The sequence below is a fragment of the Acartia tonsa genome, chromosome 1 (genome assembly GCF_053477335.1).
Source record: "Acartia tonsa isolate MP-2025a chromosome 1, ASM5347733v1, whole genome shotgun sequence".
Classification (NCBI taxonomy): Eukaryota; Metazoa; Arthropoda; class Copepoda; order Calanoida; family Acartiidae; genus Acartia; species Acartia tonsa.
In genome coordinates, this window is record NC_137260.1 from 55,759,314 (window position 1) to 55,776,080 (window position 16,767).

General features: G+C 29.1%; 2 protein-coding genes across 2 annotated transcripts; both read left to right on the forward strand.

The window, feature by feature from the left end:
- The first annotated feature begins 3,148 nt into the window (after positions 1-3,148).
- LOC145328088 (uncharacterized) lies at positions 3,149-5,072 on the forward strand. Its single transcript, XM_080171654.1, has 6 exons — positions 3,149-3,225; positions 3,679-3,750; positions 4,147-4,258; positions 4,440-4,476; positions 4,765-4,798; positions 4,928-5,072. Exons 1-6 carry the CDS (start codon positions 3,215-3,217, stop codon positions 5,070-5,072), a joined length of 411 nt encoding a protein of 136 aa, XP_080027780.1. The 5' UTR covers positions 3,149-3,214.
- A 3,055-nt stretch (positions 5,073-8,127) lies between these two features.
- On the forward strand, positions 8,128-11,089 carry LOC145328095 (uncharacterized). Its single transcript, XM_080171667.1, has 4 exons — positions 8,128-8,248; positions 8,846-8,932; positions 10,476-10,550; positions 10,970-11,089. The coding sequence occupies exons 1-4, from the start codon at positions 8,129-8,131 to the stop codon at positions 11,087-11,089; spliced, it is 402 nt and encodes a 133-aa protein (XP_080027793.1). The 5' UTR covers position 8,128.
- Positions 11,090-16,767: the final 5,678 nt, after the last annotated feature.

Here is a 16,767-nt window from a genome sequence, read left to right on the forward strand (position 1 = left end):
ATTTTTTTCCCTTTCCTTAATATTGGCCCAATTTTTTTATCTTACCTTTATCTTTTGAAATAATACATTTAAATATTTTATTTTATTGGACATAATCGTCTATTATAAAACTGTATTGAAGGTAAAAGTTTAGTTGTATAAAGTTAGGTCAAGCTGAAAAAAAGGTGAAATGTGATTATTTGTGTGTTGAGGTTGTTTTCGCAAACTTTTTCTCTCAGGAGAATGCTCTCTTTCTCTTTCTTTTTTTCTCCTCTTTTCTTTTTAGATTTTTATCTTTTAAACCCTTTTTGAACTTTTTATCAAGCCCCTTCATGCAGCAGCCTTATAGCTATGGCATGTCTGTCCGACTGTCTAGTCGTCATTTAAATGAAGTTAAGATGACAGTATCTTAGTTGACTAGACTCTAGAGTCTACAACCTCTAAGCAATCTACAGTATCTACTGATATCTCTCTAAGCAATCTGTAGTTCTGTTTTTGAACCAACGTGTTAATAGCTGATTATTACTGCGCTACTTTGTACACAATTGTCCTTGTTCAAATATGATTAATTTTTGCACTGTCATTTATATGTCATGTTGTTTAATTCCTTTTTTACCCTTTCTGTTCACTTTTCCAAAGTTGGGAAGAAAACCGATATAGGCAATTTCCATGATTGAATCCTTCTTTTCCAAATCCTATTCTGTATGCTTTGTGTGCCTAACTCAACATTTTTCAGTTAGATCCACGGTAGGCATCTTTGTTTACTACTGGATAGAGAATACTAGAAATATTTAGAAAATAAATATATAGAATAGACGTATATACAGATAACTACCTACCCCCATTTTCAATGACATTTTTCGTATGCCAGCAAATTGTTTTCTGCTACTTGGCTATTTTAATATTCCCGTTATCATTGGTTGGTTGACCCAATGGAGAGCCAGCACAAAGTTAATTCGATAGGGAAATACAGTTATTTAACCCTTTCTCCCTCTAGTGTTGTATTTTAATATTTAGAAATAGACATTTTAAAATTACAATCATTTTGTATTAATTGTTGAACTATGAATCTTATTTGAATTCGTTGAGTTTATTTTTTATCTTGGGTACTTTGAAGCCCCGGTGGGTTAGGGCACAGCAAGTACAGGCTCGCAGGATTATGCCCGCACGCAAAAAAGGCATAAGGAAAAAATTACAACCTCATAATTTCAATTCATTATGAAATTGGGGGGGTTATCAGTGCTCAAAAGTCACTTTATATAAAAGCCTCTCGTATTGCAAAAGTAATCTATCTGTAAACTGTGATTCGTTTTTGTATCTAACCTTTCTCGACGCCTAACTTTTGACCAGAGCAGAATAACTTTGCAATAGTTGTAACTTGTAATGGTTGCAAATTTTATTTTTAAATCCTCCTAAAGAGTTCTATAATTGTAATATCCCTCTTGGTAAACGTATGTATGTATATATATTTATTTATACTTATATAGAGTATACACCATTGTAGGGTTTATAGAAGTATAAATTAGGGATGTATGGAAGGTTAAATTGATTTAAAATATATGATTTGATACTCAAATTTAAAAAAGGTCATTTAGCTTTGAGTATCAAATTAATTCTTAGAATGTAAATTATTTTATCTTATACATAGTAAATTTTGTTAGTATAATGATTTGCAAATATCAAACAACTTAGATCTTCGACCAATTTTATTAAAACCCTTACTGTAAGTAGAAGACTCAAAATGAAGGGACAGGGGAAAGTGCCATGTGTGACGTCATAAAAATATGTTATAGAGGAAGGAGAAGAGGTGAAGTGGGAAAGGAAATCAATAAAAAAGAGATGGATAATAGACGTATTTTTATGACGTCACACATGAAACTTTCCGCTTTCTCCGAAAAGAACCATCTATATCATTGTCAATTGAATGCTCCAGAATGACAGCAGTTCCTGAACTATTAAAATGCAATAAATTATATTCTTTTAATTTACCCATCCTTGTAACCCTGAGTATAAATAGAAGATACTACTATTAATTTATATGGAGGGTAACCCTGGACTTTTAACATAGACTAATTTATATATAGAGTTTTTAATTAAAATTTTTCTAAAGATTTTTCCCTTAGAAGTCTTGAAGTAAAAATTATGATAGACTTAATCATCTGTTTCAAAAAAACTTTTTTTGGGTCTTTTCTATTTTGTTTTTGGTATCACAAACATCTACCTAATTGATGCATGGGATGTGCCTGGATCTTCATCAAAAATGGCAACTGCTGCTGTTATTTTCGATACATGGCATTAATAGTAAGATCAGTGGCAATTACTTTTTCCATAAACAGGCCAAAAAAATACCTAAGTGAGTTTAAGTTTCAGACAACAATGGGTATGTTTATGGGGGTATCTAAAAACCCAAGTAGTAATAAATTTTTTTTTTATATTAAACTTTTACAACTTACCACTAAGTAAAAAAAAATTATATTATTCTATATTTAGTTGTTCTATGGCTTAAGTTGAATTTTGTTGTCAGTCAAGTGCAACTTTAACAAGGAATCATACCCAAACCAGCAACAGAAGTATACATACAGTGTGTTTCATTTTTATTCAGTTAAAAGTATTATTAATCTATTTAGCCACTTAACTCCAACAAAACAAAGTCGTATTTTCTTATTTAGCTTGGGAGATAATTATAAAGTAATATACTTTAGTTTTGTTAGGAATATTTTTTTGTTGGCAGAGCTAGATCTTTAAATCATTTAGTGCTGCCCACTGCATTTGCCGATGCCAATACCACTGCCAGTTCTGCCAATAAAACACTGAACTTTAAATCAATATGACAGTGGGGTAAGCCGGGAAACACTTTGGAATCACCCAACGGCGCAGTTGCAGTAGTCATTTTGCGATGCCAGTGAGTTGGGTGGTGTTTCGTTATTGGTTGAGCCGCTTTCAAAATCGGCTCACTAGACGCATCGGCATTGGCATCGCTGTGAATTAAAGATCCAGCTCAGTTCTAAAAATCAAGCAACTAGAAAAATAATGATTTAGGGCACTTATTTTAGATTCTATGGCAGCCTTATTGAACATTTTCTTATAATTTCATGCAGCCATGATTCTTTTTGATAAAGCATTTATCTATCGAGGATAAGAAGGTCATATAGAATAATACTTTTAATTTTTATTAGAAGAAACACACTGTATTAAAATACAATTAAGTTACCATTTAGTTATACATTCAGTACCAATGAAACAAAAGTAAGTATATCAAACTGCAGTAAAAAAAAGTTATATTCATATTAGTAATGAATAAACCTACTTCTTAAAATGATTGATTTTTATAAAATGATTTGTCAGACGTAACCTTTTTTATGGAAGGAAAAGGATATTTAACTGTAAATTCAAATTATAAAATTTTGGGGACTTTTATTAGATTATAATAACTAGCAGTGTCTTAACATTTTTACAAAAAGGGGAATTTTGTTCATTATAAAAAACTTGGGAGGGAGGGGGGGTATAGGCTTGTGATACATAAATTTAACATGCATTGTCTTATCCATTAAGATCCCTATCTGCTCGAAAACCAAATGACTCGCCTTTGGTGCAGCTCATATACATTTTTATAGCATTGTTAATGACACAGTTTCGCCTATCATATTAAACTCTGACATCTATCATATTTGTCGGAATAATGATAATTATATTTTTAAGGCCCAGGTACAAGATAAATCCAGACGAGAGGAGACATGAACTTAGGGAAAGATCAAAATTTTATATTAAAAGGTATCATTATTAAATTTTGTGTTCTTTGGTTTGTTATTCTGTGGTACTTTTTAACAAATATAGGAACACACATTAGTAGTCTATGCATTTCTGGGATAGAGCGGACATTGTGCTGTTTAATACAAAAGTTCTCAAAGTTTTATGATATAGTTGTGTTATCAACTTTGGGGACTAATAAAGAATTTTGATTCTTTGGTTCATTAACCATTGAACCACTAATTGTAACCTACAGAAAAAGTAATTTTGTGTATCATCATTGTGGATGTACATTGATTTATCGGCAATTGTATTATCCCTCTAGATCAATGATACATTTGTATGTCTTAAAATTTTAATACAACTATTAGTTGGTAGAAACAAAGCATGGGTACCAAACTGTAATAATGTCATATTCAGAAGAGAGTATGAGTTGGCATCCCTGTGCCTGGAGGAAATTCTGCAAAAGCCGGATCCAAATGGGGATGAAGCATGGATGCCGGAACCTGAATCTATACTTATGAGATCTTTGGTAATTTCATCCTTAATCATTTTAGATGCTTTAGTAAGATTTTAAAATATTTTATCCTTCACTTAAAATAGGTCATATTGTGTATCTCTGTAACATATTATATTCTTAGGTAAAGTTTTGTATTAAGCCCATAATATCTTCTTCCCCCTAACCAATTTTGTATTTTTATGATGATTTATAGGTAAATTTAAATCTTGGTCACCCTGAATTAGCTTTTGGTAAGTAGATGTTTTAAAAAATATAAAAATAAATTCTTATCAGTTTGATTATGTATAAACAATCGCAGCAACAAAAATATTATAATTAAAGTTCAGTAAATGTGTAAATTGTAATATTAGATTTGCTTTTTTGAAATGGGAACGAAAGTGAGTTATGTTATTTGTTTCATTAAGACTATTATTGACCGCCTATATGTTATATTGTCATTTCTCCTACACTTACGTAAATGAGCTAATCTTACAACTTCTCTTCTATTTTTAACAATTAAACATTTTTTTCTAATTTAGAAGATGCAAAACTTTTTACAATTTGTACAGATAAGTATGTCTTTCTATCTTTTTTTCTTTCTTTTTTCTATCTTGATGGTTCGAAAGTTCAAATTTGAAATTTTTTTAAAACCATGGCTATTTAAGGACATGATTGTTCTTATCAATTTAATTTTAATTTTAGAAAAGATTTGAGACAAAGTAAAGCGTTGAAACTGATGGGTGATTCTCTACATCATATGAACAACTTTGAACATGCCTTAGTCTATTATTACAGGATAATACATTCATGCTTTTTTAGAGAAAACCATTCATTAAGATTTAATTAAAAAGAAATTTAGATATTGATATAATTAAAAACTATTCCATTTACAATATAATCTTTAACTTTATCAACCTAGTAATTTAAAAATGTTTTTAAAAACTCTCTAAAAAGTAGCCACGTGTCATGGATATTTTTCTTCAAACTTCATTATATACCATTTTTTCGAATAGGTGTAACTAGGGCTTTATCTTATAATAAAGTTTACATATTCTCTTGTCTAAAAACCTCAAAATATATGCTTGTTTTGGTGGTGAAGCCTAATATTTTGTTTTAAAAATTTAATGTACTATCTATCTAAATGATATTTACATCAAATTTTTTTTTATAAATTAGTTTTATATTTGGTGACCTTTACCTCTTTTTGCGTGCTTCTAACATTTTCCCGTAGCATCGCTACTCTATAAATAGGGTATGTTAGTATGTTTTGTTTCATTCTTATTCTTGGATCTACTGCAGTTCACGGTAAAATATTGCTGGTAAGCAATATTTCCAAAAATTTATGAATTTTAAAGGCTGCTAGCTGCCAAACGGCTGAACGTACAGATCATGCCCGCACACTGTTTAAAGCGGCATAAGAAGGCCTACAAATAATCTGGAATAGCCATAAATCAATAATGCATAATTATCTCGCAGTGCAGAGAAATGCGCAAAAAAAGACCTATTTTACGCGTTTTTTCTTCAGTAAAGCTTTCCCTGTGCATAATTGGATCTTAGCTATTCCAGATTATTTGTAGGCCTTCTTATGCCGCTTAAAATGGTGTGCGGGTATGATCTGTACGTTCAGCCGTTTGGCAGCTAGCAGCCTTTAAAATTTATAGATTTTTGGAAATATTGCTTACCAGCAATATTTTACCGTGAACTGCAGCAGATCCTTATTCTTTAATACATTTTGAAATAAATAGCACGATTAAACAAGAAAAAAGTCTTACTACATAGTGATTGACTGTTCTTTTTTCCTTTAAAGATTTCATTTATTAAGCATTTTATATTCATAGATAAATATTATGAAGCAAAAAAAATTTTCTTTCTACACAAAGTAAAATTTAAACATCTGTCTAATTTTAAATGTCAAGTTTTTTGAGATATTTCGCAAAATATGGTGTTGTTTTTGTGTACTCAAATTCCAGGGAAATGGAATAAATTATTCACATTACAATAAAGTTATGTACTAGAGGAAAAAATAGTTACACATGCATTTTATTGAGAAGAAGTTTGGTTCGTGTTTAGACTCACCCCGTTATACTATAGATATTAAAAATCCAACATACAAGAGTAGTCATTTCCTACGAGCACGTCAAATGCAATATACTGATAAAACCCACTGACAAATGTCATTAAATCAAAGGGTGGCTTACCTGTTGGGTATACGAGAACTGGATCCCTTTACAAGATGTCTCTAAGTAGAAAATAATGCATACTCCCTTTTTGTGTTATTAACATCTGATTATGAAAATATTTTAGTTTTTCTTTAAAATATAGACAGACAATTCAAATTAAATTGAATTTTAAAATATCATCTTGGGAATATTATTTCATAGTATGCCTCTATTCATTAAACCTATTGACTTCGTTGTTCCATTTTTATTCATATTTTTCTTTCCCTTTTCCCATTCATAATATAGAGAAGAGAATTCCTTCATTTACATTTTCATCTTTTTTCCATTTTAATAGTTAGGTACACAAATGGATTATCTTTAATTAGAAGAGCTTCATTATCTACTTTTATCGGGATTTTATTAATTGTAGGTATGTGATGTTAGCAAATCATTTGAATTTTTTGTTTTAAAGCTTACTTCTTAAATAGAAAAAAATAGTAGTATATCTGTGTCTGTGTGTGGGAAGGATCTCGCTAACCACTGAACCGATATAGTTCTCCTTTACAGTTTAACTTCTAGTAGGTCCAGGGAATGTTAAAAACTATTTTGTTGCAAGTCACCTCCCCCTTCCAATAGAATTTGCCAAAGGATATAAGGACAACCCCCACCAAAAAAGAAAAATTGCCACTTGGGACGTAGTATTATAGCTTACCCAATACAAAGTGATCCATTCATGTAGAAAATATTAAAAAGAAGAGAATCTACATAATATCTGGCAGAGGTAAGCTACCAGGCAGGCAGACATACTCTTCAACTTGGAATCATTATGTTGACATACAATTGCCATCATTTATGTCTACAAAATGACATTTACTCTAGGAACGAAAGGGATAAGACTATAGACGGTAAATTGATGTTCATCCACAATAATGAATGAAAAAATTACCTATTTTTAACCAGCCAATCCAGATATAATAAAGGTAACGAAAGATTTTAAGCCATAAAATGAGAGAACGTGAAAATAAACCATGGTTATTTTCAAGTCCTCTCCAACCTTGTATTTACTAAAAGAAGTCAAAAGTCTACTTAAGATATTAATGCTTAAATTGTAAGCAACATTTAGCATTTCTACTTGAAACATATAGTAATATTATTATTAAGTTTAGCAGGGAATAGGAAAAGTATATCTACATCGGAACTAAGAGATATGATCATCGAAGTTAAGAATATATTTATACATAAAAAAACTTAAAGTTCCATTAAAATATTTTTTGTGTACTTTAATTAATGCTTGTTAATAGTTGAGTTAAATTAAGTATAGATATATTATTTCCAATTATCATTTTAATCTTAATAACATAAACAAAAGCTACAGTTAAAATTGTAAGAGAATCTAATATAAGAATTAATTCTATTTATTTTCATATTCCAATCCGTTATCTCAAGGTATTATGATTTGATATTCTCTTATCTATTCAAAAGATGTAACTGTGTAAAATCAAATTCTTAATATTCAAGCTTTTTTATACTATTTATTATGATATGCGCTTTTTTAGATTTTCAGAATAGTTCTTTCTATCTTTTATTGTCGTTTGTTTATGACAAAATAGTTGGATTGCTTTGTTACTTATTAAATGTTTTTTGTGTGCTTTGAAATAATTTTAGGGAACCTGATTTAGGCTTTTCTGTATCAAAGTTTTAAACTGTTAAAAACATGAATTAATCTTAAAACAGGAGTGAACGCATGCTAAGCAAAGGAAATTGTAAAATTGGGATTCAAACCTGTCTCGATGCCATCATAGCCCAACTGAATGAGGCTTTCCAAGATGAGGAAATTAAACAACAAGAAATAGTTCAACCTGAGGTAATTAGGTTTTTAATTTATATCTTTTTAAATAAATTTATAGCATAGATGTATGTCCAGACAACTACCTGGATCCTCCTGTTGAGGACCTTTTTCGTCTATTAGCAAATTGCTTTCTGCTCTATTGTATCGACTTGACTGTGTTGATATTCAAGACCCAATTGAAAGTCGGTACAGGGACCTTGGAAAGGGGACATACAGTAATTTAACCCCTCCCCCTCTATTGTTTTACTCTAATCAATTCTTTTTATATTTATTTTAAACAGATCAATATTCTATTAGTTTTTTCATTATGCAATTTGTTGAAAGGGTTTTTATGTCATTAATAAAGATGTAATTTGATGAATTGGCAATAAAAAAATATTGCCAATTCAAATAAATAAAATTAACAAATACGCACCCTTTTGTCAAAAACACAGTACAATGGTTTTGCTAGTTGTTAAAATGGCAGCATCCTGATTATTTCATCTAAGCTTCAGCCAGCTACATCATTTGTAATTAGTAGTCATACTTATTTATGCCATCTTATGTTAGCTAAACACATGTATATAAAATACATTGTAACCTATTGGAAAATCTTTGAACTTATTTGCTTAGGAAGTTGAAAAAGACAAGTATAGGGTTAAGGAGCAAGTGAAGGTAAAATCTCCACTAGATTTGATCAAAAAATCTTCTTCTAAAAAGGTAAAAGGTCTTTTGTAACCATTTTTCTTAATTAAATATCTGTAGTGGACTTTGATCTATCAAAGCAACCTATGTATTCTTCACCATTTTTTAGTTCTCTTGCTAGTGTAGCCCAGCTGCATATAAATGTAGTAAATCATGGTTTTATCAATCTCTCTCCTTTTCTACATATGAAACCTTTCCTATAACTTATGTTCTCTCATCGTTAGCTAACTTAAAAATAATTTTATCTTCTAAGTAGCATTACACTTACTAAATTAAATATTTTAAAAACTAAAAGATAAGTTTTTAAGCAAAGAATATATTGAAATATAATCTTTAAAACCACAAAAATCAAGGATAAAGGGACAGCACAATGGATGAAAAAATATTCCCCCTTATTCAAATTTTTATGTGCTAAATTTGATCTTTTGTTGATGGTAATTATTGGGTAGAAATAAGGATTGTAGAATAATTTTAATCTCAATGTCCTTTCTCTCTCTGCACTGTGGTTAATCCCGAAATATGTCTAATGTTTTCAAATCCTGTTTTTACAAGAATGAAGAATAGTTTTATAATCCTTTATTTTGTTAAAGATATTTCATTTCTTAAAAGTATAAAATATTTTAAATCAAAAGGATGAATTCGTCCATTGGCAGCATAGTTTGCCATTAAATTCAAAATAGATTTGAGGATAGTTTAAATAAATGTTCAGCAGTTGTCAAAGGCTGCTAATTAATAAAAGAAATTGGTGTCTGCAGTTAGATTTAAAACCTTTTGGAGGCTACAGCTGCATAATGTTAACCATTAGTGAGACATCGAACGTCAATCTTTGCTTTTAACCTACAAATATGTTTCAAATTACTGCTTTTACTGGACAATTATGTGCAACACATTTGGAGAAATTCTTGCAGACAAAATAAATAAAAGAATAGCTACGCTACTTATCCTTGTAAAAATCTATTCAGAAGAGACAAAGGGAAATAATATGAGTGTTTAAGATCTAAGAAAGCAATACTAAATTAATTATTTTATTATGAGGAAACATCTAATCCTTGTAGTACCACGAAAATATTATTATTTTATCATTTAGTAGTACATTTTATTGATAGATACAAACAAATAAGAAAGAAAAAAGACATATCCAAAGCTTTCTTCGCCCTTTTTTGACAAATATTTTAATTCCTCTTTCCTACACAACAAATCATTCTTATCTTTTTAAATTTCATATTGTTTTTTAGTCATCTGTTCAATCTATAAATGACTGCCAAAACTTAAATTCGGATGTAATAATGAATTACACCAGATTATTATGTTCTCTAATAAAGTAAAACTTGTAGCGGGCAAAATACCGATCTCACCTATCCTCCCCCCCCCCAAACTACACCCCATCGCCTCCTACTGGATGAAAGAACTGGCCTATAATTGACAGGGGAAATAGCAACCTAAAATGACGACAATTTTTTTCTTGTCATAATATCCTCGTATATTCTAAATACATTCATAGCTGTAATTGTTCTTCTTACTAAAATTAAGTTTTTAAAAAGTAATTTTAATTATTAAGAAGAAAAGAAAGAAGCCACTGATGTTGCCTCAGACTCCAGATGATCCATTTAATCAAGATATTCTGTGTTTACAGGCAGTTATTATTTACTATCTCTATATGAAAATAACAGGATGTGTGTCTGTTTCTTAAGATCTCGTTAGCCGCTGGGCCGATATGATTCTCCTTTACAGTAAAGCTTCTTAAAGGTCTTGGGAAATAAATGTGTAGTTGCAAATGTTTCACAGAGACCCTCTTAGTCAGTATATCAACCTTTATATTATACATCAAATGCCATTCTTTAGTCAAACAGATCAAAATATGTGAAGTAAATATTGAGCACTGCTCTGTCTTACTGTCTGATTATAAATGTTTTTTTTCTTCATATTTTGACTGAAAAGAATTTTTAAAAATTCCAAGAATTAATATTCTCTTTAATATTATTTCCATATCAAGTCAAACAAATAGTTTTTTTAGCTGTGTTAATTATAGTCATAATTGTCCATGTTTTTCAGAGAGTGCTGAGTTCATTACATGAAGTTCGCTCCCTAACTGGACGTAGAAACTATGCTCTTCAGAATAAAACTCAACAATTCCTACACTCTATACAACAAACTAAAAAAGAAGAGAAATAAAATGTTCATCTTTTAATAGAATTTAAAAATTTTCTTTTAAGTAGTGCAGCAATGAAAGGCTAACAACATTTATGCAAGAACTCGAAGGGGGGGGGGGGAAAGGGTAATGATAAATTTATAAACAAATCTATGTAACCCAAATAGTTCGAAGCCTCTAGTTTTTACATATTAGATGAGTTTACAACATTTCATACACCAGAATTTAGGTTTTTAATCCCCCCCCCCTAAAAAAAATGGATGCATTTAAAAAATTCTCTCTTTTTTATGAACAGCTGCGCACCTATAATATATAAAATTTATGCATTTATTTAAAGTATATAAAATTTATCATTATAGTAATTTAAATATTTGTAAGAAAAATATAAAAATTCAATTATTTTTCGATTTTTTCTTCTAATTTTATCTCTTACAGAGAATTATTTTGAATATGTTTTTAGTATAAAGTAGTCTTATATATGGGCCTTGATATATGTATGATTGCCCAGAATTAATAAAAAAGCTTAAATTGATATCACAAAAAGAAATACGAATTAGGTAATAAAAAACTTAAATTAATATCACTAAAAAATATCCGAACAGTAATTACAATCGACTAAGACTTACACGCAATAACTTAATTCATAAAAAAATCTTGATTAAATTCAAAAATCAATTAAATTAAATTTTCAACTAAAATTCCCCTCACAATAAAGTTATGTACATAAATGGATTATTGTTTTTTTATCAAGAACAAATAACAATGTTTGAATTATATCTAAAAATTATATCTAAAAAGTTTATTAAAATAATATTTTTGTGCATAATTAACAAATCAATTAATAAAAAAAATAAATAAAATAATTAATAAAAATTTAAATAATACTATTTGTATTTTAATCCAAATATTCAATGCATAAGTTCTAGTAAATTTTCTATACCAGCATCAAACGAATCAGGGTGTTTAATGTAATTTGATTTTTGTTTAATGCCCAAACCGTCTAGTTAATGCATACTGCAAAAATTTATCCATCACTGCCATAGATGTAAAAAAATAAGTCAACGTCTTGTTGATTTGTTTCGTTGCTTTGCCGATATTTATAATTGTTACAAAAACGTTAAAGCTCTGTAAATCCTTTTTTAGTAAAAATGATCATAATTTTAATTAAATCATTCTGTGTATATGTATTATAATCGTAAAACATCTCGATTTATTTATTTTTAATAGCATATTTGTGTAAATTATATATCCAATACATCAGTATATATAAAGATCTATACTAATACACAATTACCCATTGGTGTACTTAACTCAGATAGGCGTATGAAATTAAACACGCTATATTCAAATTTCTCATCAGATTAGTTTGGAAAACTTAAATTTCTCAATTGAAAATTTTCAAGTGTAGTTGTATTGAAATTTGAAATTTATGGCTAGTTTTCTATAAATCTTTTTCGAAAAAGTTTTCAAAACTTTTTACTCCTCTTCTTTTCATGGTTTAAGTCCGAACTACAGGGATAGGTCAACGATTTTTGAAAATAAAGTATCTTCCCCTTATTTGTGATGAGTTTTGCAGTATGGCTTCGAAACCGATTAATATCCGATAGACTATATCAGAATTTCAGCCATTCTGAAAAATCATGTGTATTACAGACAATTTTCCACAAATATTAAAATAAAAATCATAAAATTGATAACAGTTTTTTTTAGCCAAACCTGGTTTTATTCTCATAATATTTCTTTTTAATATCCGCTGAAAGCTGTCTTTGATACTATGCGATATGTAACCATTAAAATGTCGAAAATACGTCTTCTATTTAATTAAATGAGATAACTAACAGAAACGTATTATTTAGTGAATTATAGAGATTACTTGCCAAAAAATTGTCAGGTTAGCCTGGGTTATACTGGGTAGCCTCTCATGAAGAGGGCACCGCAGGTTTAGACCCTGCAGGTGTTAGGCACAGGCAAAACTACCCAACCTCCCCTACATATTCATTTTATTTTTAAAGTAAGGAAACCAAGGGTTACCGCTGCCCTTTGTGTGAAAGAACCGAAGAATACATCATAAATAAATAGCATATGGAAAAATATTTCTAATCTTCTTTTGCCCTATCCCTGTGGTCCTACTTTGGATGAATAGAAATACTTTATACATATTTATAAAGATAAAAAGTAAATTTCTATTGAAAAAAAAACTAAATATTTAAATTATTTGCTCCTATCTTTCACAAGAGCTGTATTTGATATTAAAATATTCAAAATACAAAACAATACAAAACATTTACAATTTTGCTCATACGTAGCACAAAAATAAGAGGTAATCAAGCAATATGGATTTAATATTAAACAATGAAATTAATTAAAAGGTATTTACAACATAGTTTTGAGAAAATTATGTTTTTAAGTTTTCATAATAATACGATAAGTACAAGAGATGTGTATGGATTAAATAACGTAGTGTCAGATGGATGGTTGAAGTTATGTCAAAGATTTACTATTGATAGTACAAAACAATTTATCAAAATAGTTAAATTATGAATATTTAAAGCTCCTATGCAAGTTTGGATGGCAAACACAATTGGGTTTTATGAAATTTTTAGGTATATCCTATAGGTATGTATGAGTGTCAAAATGTCATCTTTAAAAAAAATCTAAGAATGAAAGGGCAATAAATAACAATATGATGTTTTATTTAGATCATTTAAATATTATAAGATATATGTTTGAATCATAAGATCGTTTGTGTCCATAATCAGCGCAGTAATAACAAGTTTTCAATAAAGAGCATCCAAAAAGAAAAGCGGGTATAGTCCCTTTCGTGGCAACGCTCCTTAAGGGGCGATTCTTGGTTTTTTTCACAGTAGCTTTTCTCCTATTTCTAGCCCCTGCGGGGTCAATTGCCTAACCCTGTGGGGCAATTACCTAACCCAATATAACCTAACTTAACCTAAAATAACCTATCAAAAGCTATTTTAAAAATACGACGAATCGCCCCTTAAAGGGCGTTGCCACGAAAGGGACTATTCCCAGAAAAACAAATGAAACGGTAATACAAATTGCAAATCAAATTTGATTTTAAGCAGGTATTGTGAATAAATATGACATTTAAGATCAATTTATGTTTTACAAATTTTCTTTTTAAAAACTGAAAAGTTGTATTCAACAGACGTAATTAACCTTGTCTGACTGACACAAGGACAAAATTATCTTTATTTTTATAGAGTGGCTATGCTTTGAATAACAAATGAACTTTAATAATGCACCAAATGATTTATTTTATTGCTGTACAGCGTTTATGCATTTCTAGATATGTGTGTATTTACATTTTTAGGGAGGGAAGATAAAAAAATTTCCATAACGTTTTGATAGAATAGAGTTCAGCTGCTGTTTGAGATAACTGGCTAAAGTATTTATGCAGATTTCTTAATTTTATTGATTTCATCCAGTCCATTAATGGTAATATTAATGTTATTTACTCAGCTGTCATAAAAGATAGCTAGCTGAAATTTTTGTTAAGATTGTTCTGTCATTTGAGTATCTACTCTATAACTCACTTTGTCCATCTGTCCGTCTGCGGGTAAGAAGATATTTTGATTTTACATTTATTTTAGAATTACCTTAATGTCTTAAATCTTTAGTAAGATAAAATGAGATTTTACATTAAAATTACTATATTTATAACCTAAATTAATTATCTTTTTAAGATATAGATATGCTTTGTATTAAACCTCATTAGGATGTTTGGAGCATTAAGTAATAAAAATATTTTTACTTTCCCAACTGAATTTGACTATAAATTTATCTCTTTTTGCTAAAAATAGAAATAATGTAATATAATATCTTTCACGACACAGGGCTACAGGAAAGAGCTGGAAAGTGTCATGTGTGACGTCATAAAAATACGTCTATTATCCATCTCTTTTGTAAGGGTTTCCTTTCTCACTTCTCCCCTTATAGATCCTTTTCAGATGTATTTTTAAGACGTCACACCTGACACTTTCCAGCGCTTCGAATACAGGATATCTTAGGTAATAAAATAATCTTTCAGCCGATACCAATGTGGTATGTTATGACTTTAGTAACAAGTAAACTATAAAGGAAGAATAATTTAATCGCCAGTGACCCCTCCACACCATGCACAATAAATAGTTTGATATATCTTGTTTTAAATCTTATTCATACTTTTATTGAATTCCTTTTTTTGTCAAGTAAAGTAAATTGAGATTTTAGTATTTAAATAAATTTAATATTGTTAGATTGCTTTTTGTTTTATTTTTAGTTTGTAAAACATCTAAGCTAAGCTAAATAAAAATGGCTAAGTTTAACTGACTATTTTTTTTTGTTCTGATTGTTATTCTAAATTATGAAAACCTATAGCTTAGTGTTCATTAGATTATTAAAATGATGTGTAAAACTATAAAGTTCATTGTAAATGTCTACTAAATAATCAAAACAATTTTTGCAATAGTTTTCTTATAATCACTTTAGTATAACTCTTGTTTGCCTTTGGTTGTTGTGCTACTTATAGATATATTTGTCAGTGTTAGTTGCTCTAAAGTTATTATAATGTTTATCAACCTATTAAAAAAAACTTAATAAAAATACACTAATCTAAGACATGAAGATATATTTCGAATTTAGCACTCATTTACAATTCATTTTGTATTTGATACTTTACATAACAACAAATATAATCATAGATGTTTTACATAAATTTATATAAAAAAATTGGCCCATTACATTGAAACTTATCAACAGGATGTTGAAATGAAAACTTGAAAAAATATTATCCAGCTTTTTGTGAACCTTTCTGACTTTTAAGACCTATTTATATTTTAAAGTTATTTTAAAATAAAATCCTTCTAAAATGATAAAATATAATAATAAAAATTGGCACTTTCCCATAAAAAGCCTGATTAGCACTGAAAAAATTTTGATATCTCGCACAATTTAAAGTAGACAATACGACCCTAATTAAAGTAAGGTTGTATTAAATATTTTATGTTGAATACTGTATAATAGCTTTACTCCAGAAAATATTTTTTTGTAAATTTCTCAGAAAAAAAGAAATAAAATTTGTGGACAAAACTGAAACAAATTTGAACAATATTTCTAAATTTGATTTAAGGGTTGAAAAATTGTATACGATTTACAATGTGCAATTGGGAAAGTGGTTCCATTTTTTATTTAATTTTTTCTAGATTTTAATCAATTACTTTGCCCCAAATGTTGACCTATTTAGGAAAATTAGAAATCATAATTATTTTAAGGAGAAATTTCTCTGGAGATATAATCTTTCCAGCAACGACCAACTAAGCACCAATTTAGAGACTGCTTGTAGAGAAGTTTTGCAATTTAAACAGCATCAGTTATTCCCATAAGTACCACAGCAACAACAAGCAATACAGCATTTAAAGATAAAATAGCAGTAAGCATTTTAAATAAAAAGAATTTGTACAGTCAAAAGTATAAAAGACTAAAAGACAAGCAAAATGAGGGAGGAAACATTGGGCTGTTTAATACACTAATCCCCAAAGTTAGAAAATAACGTTTTCTTACTTGTTGGCTTAACAACCTTGGGGACTTTTATTGATTTTTGATTGCATGGTTCTTTAAACTCAGTGTCCAAACGTTTCAACCACTAATTTTAATCCATAGAAGGGAAATTTTATGTTTCATCATTGGGGATGTATATCAA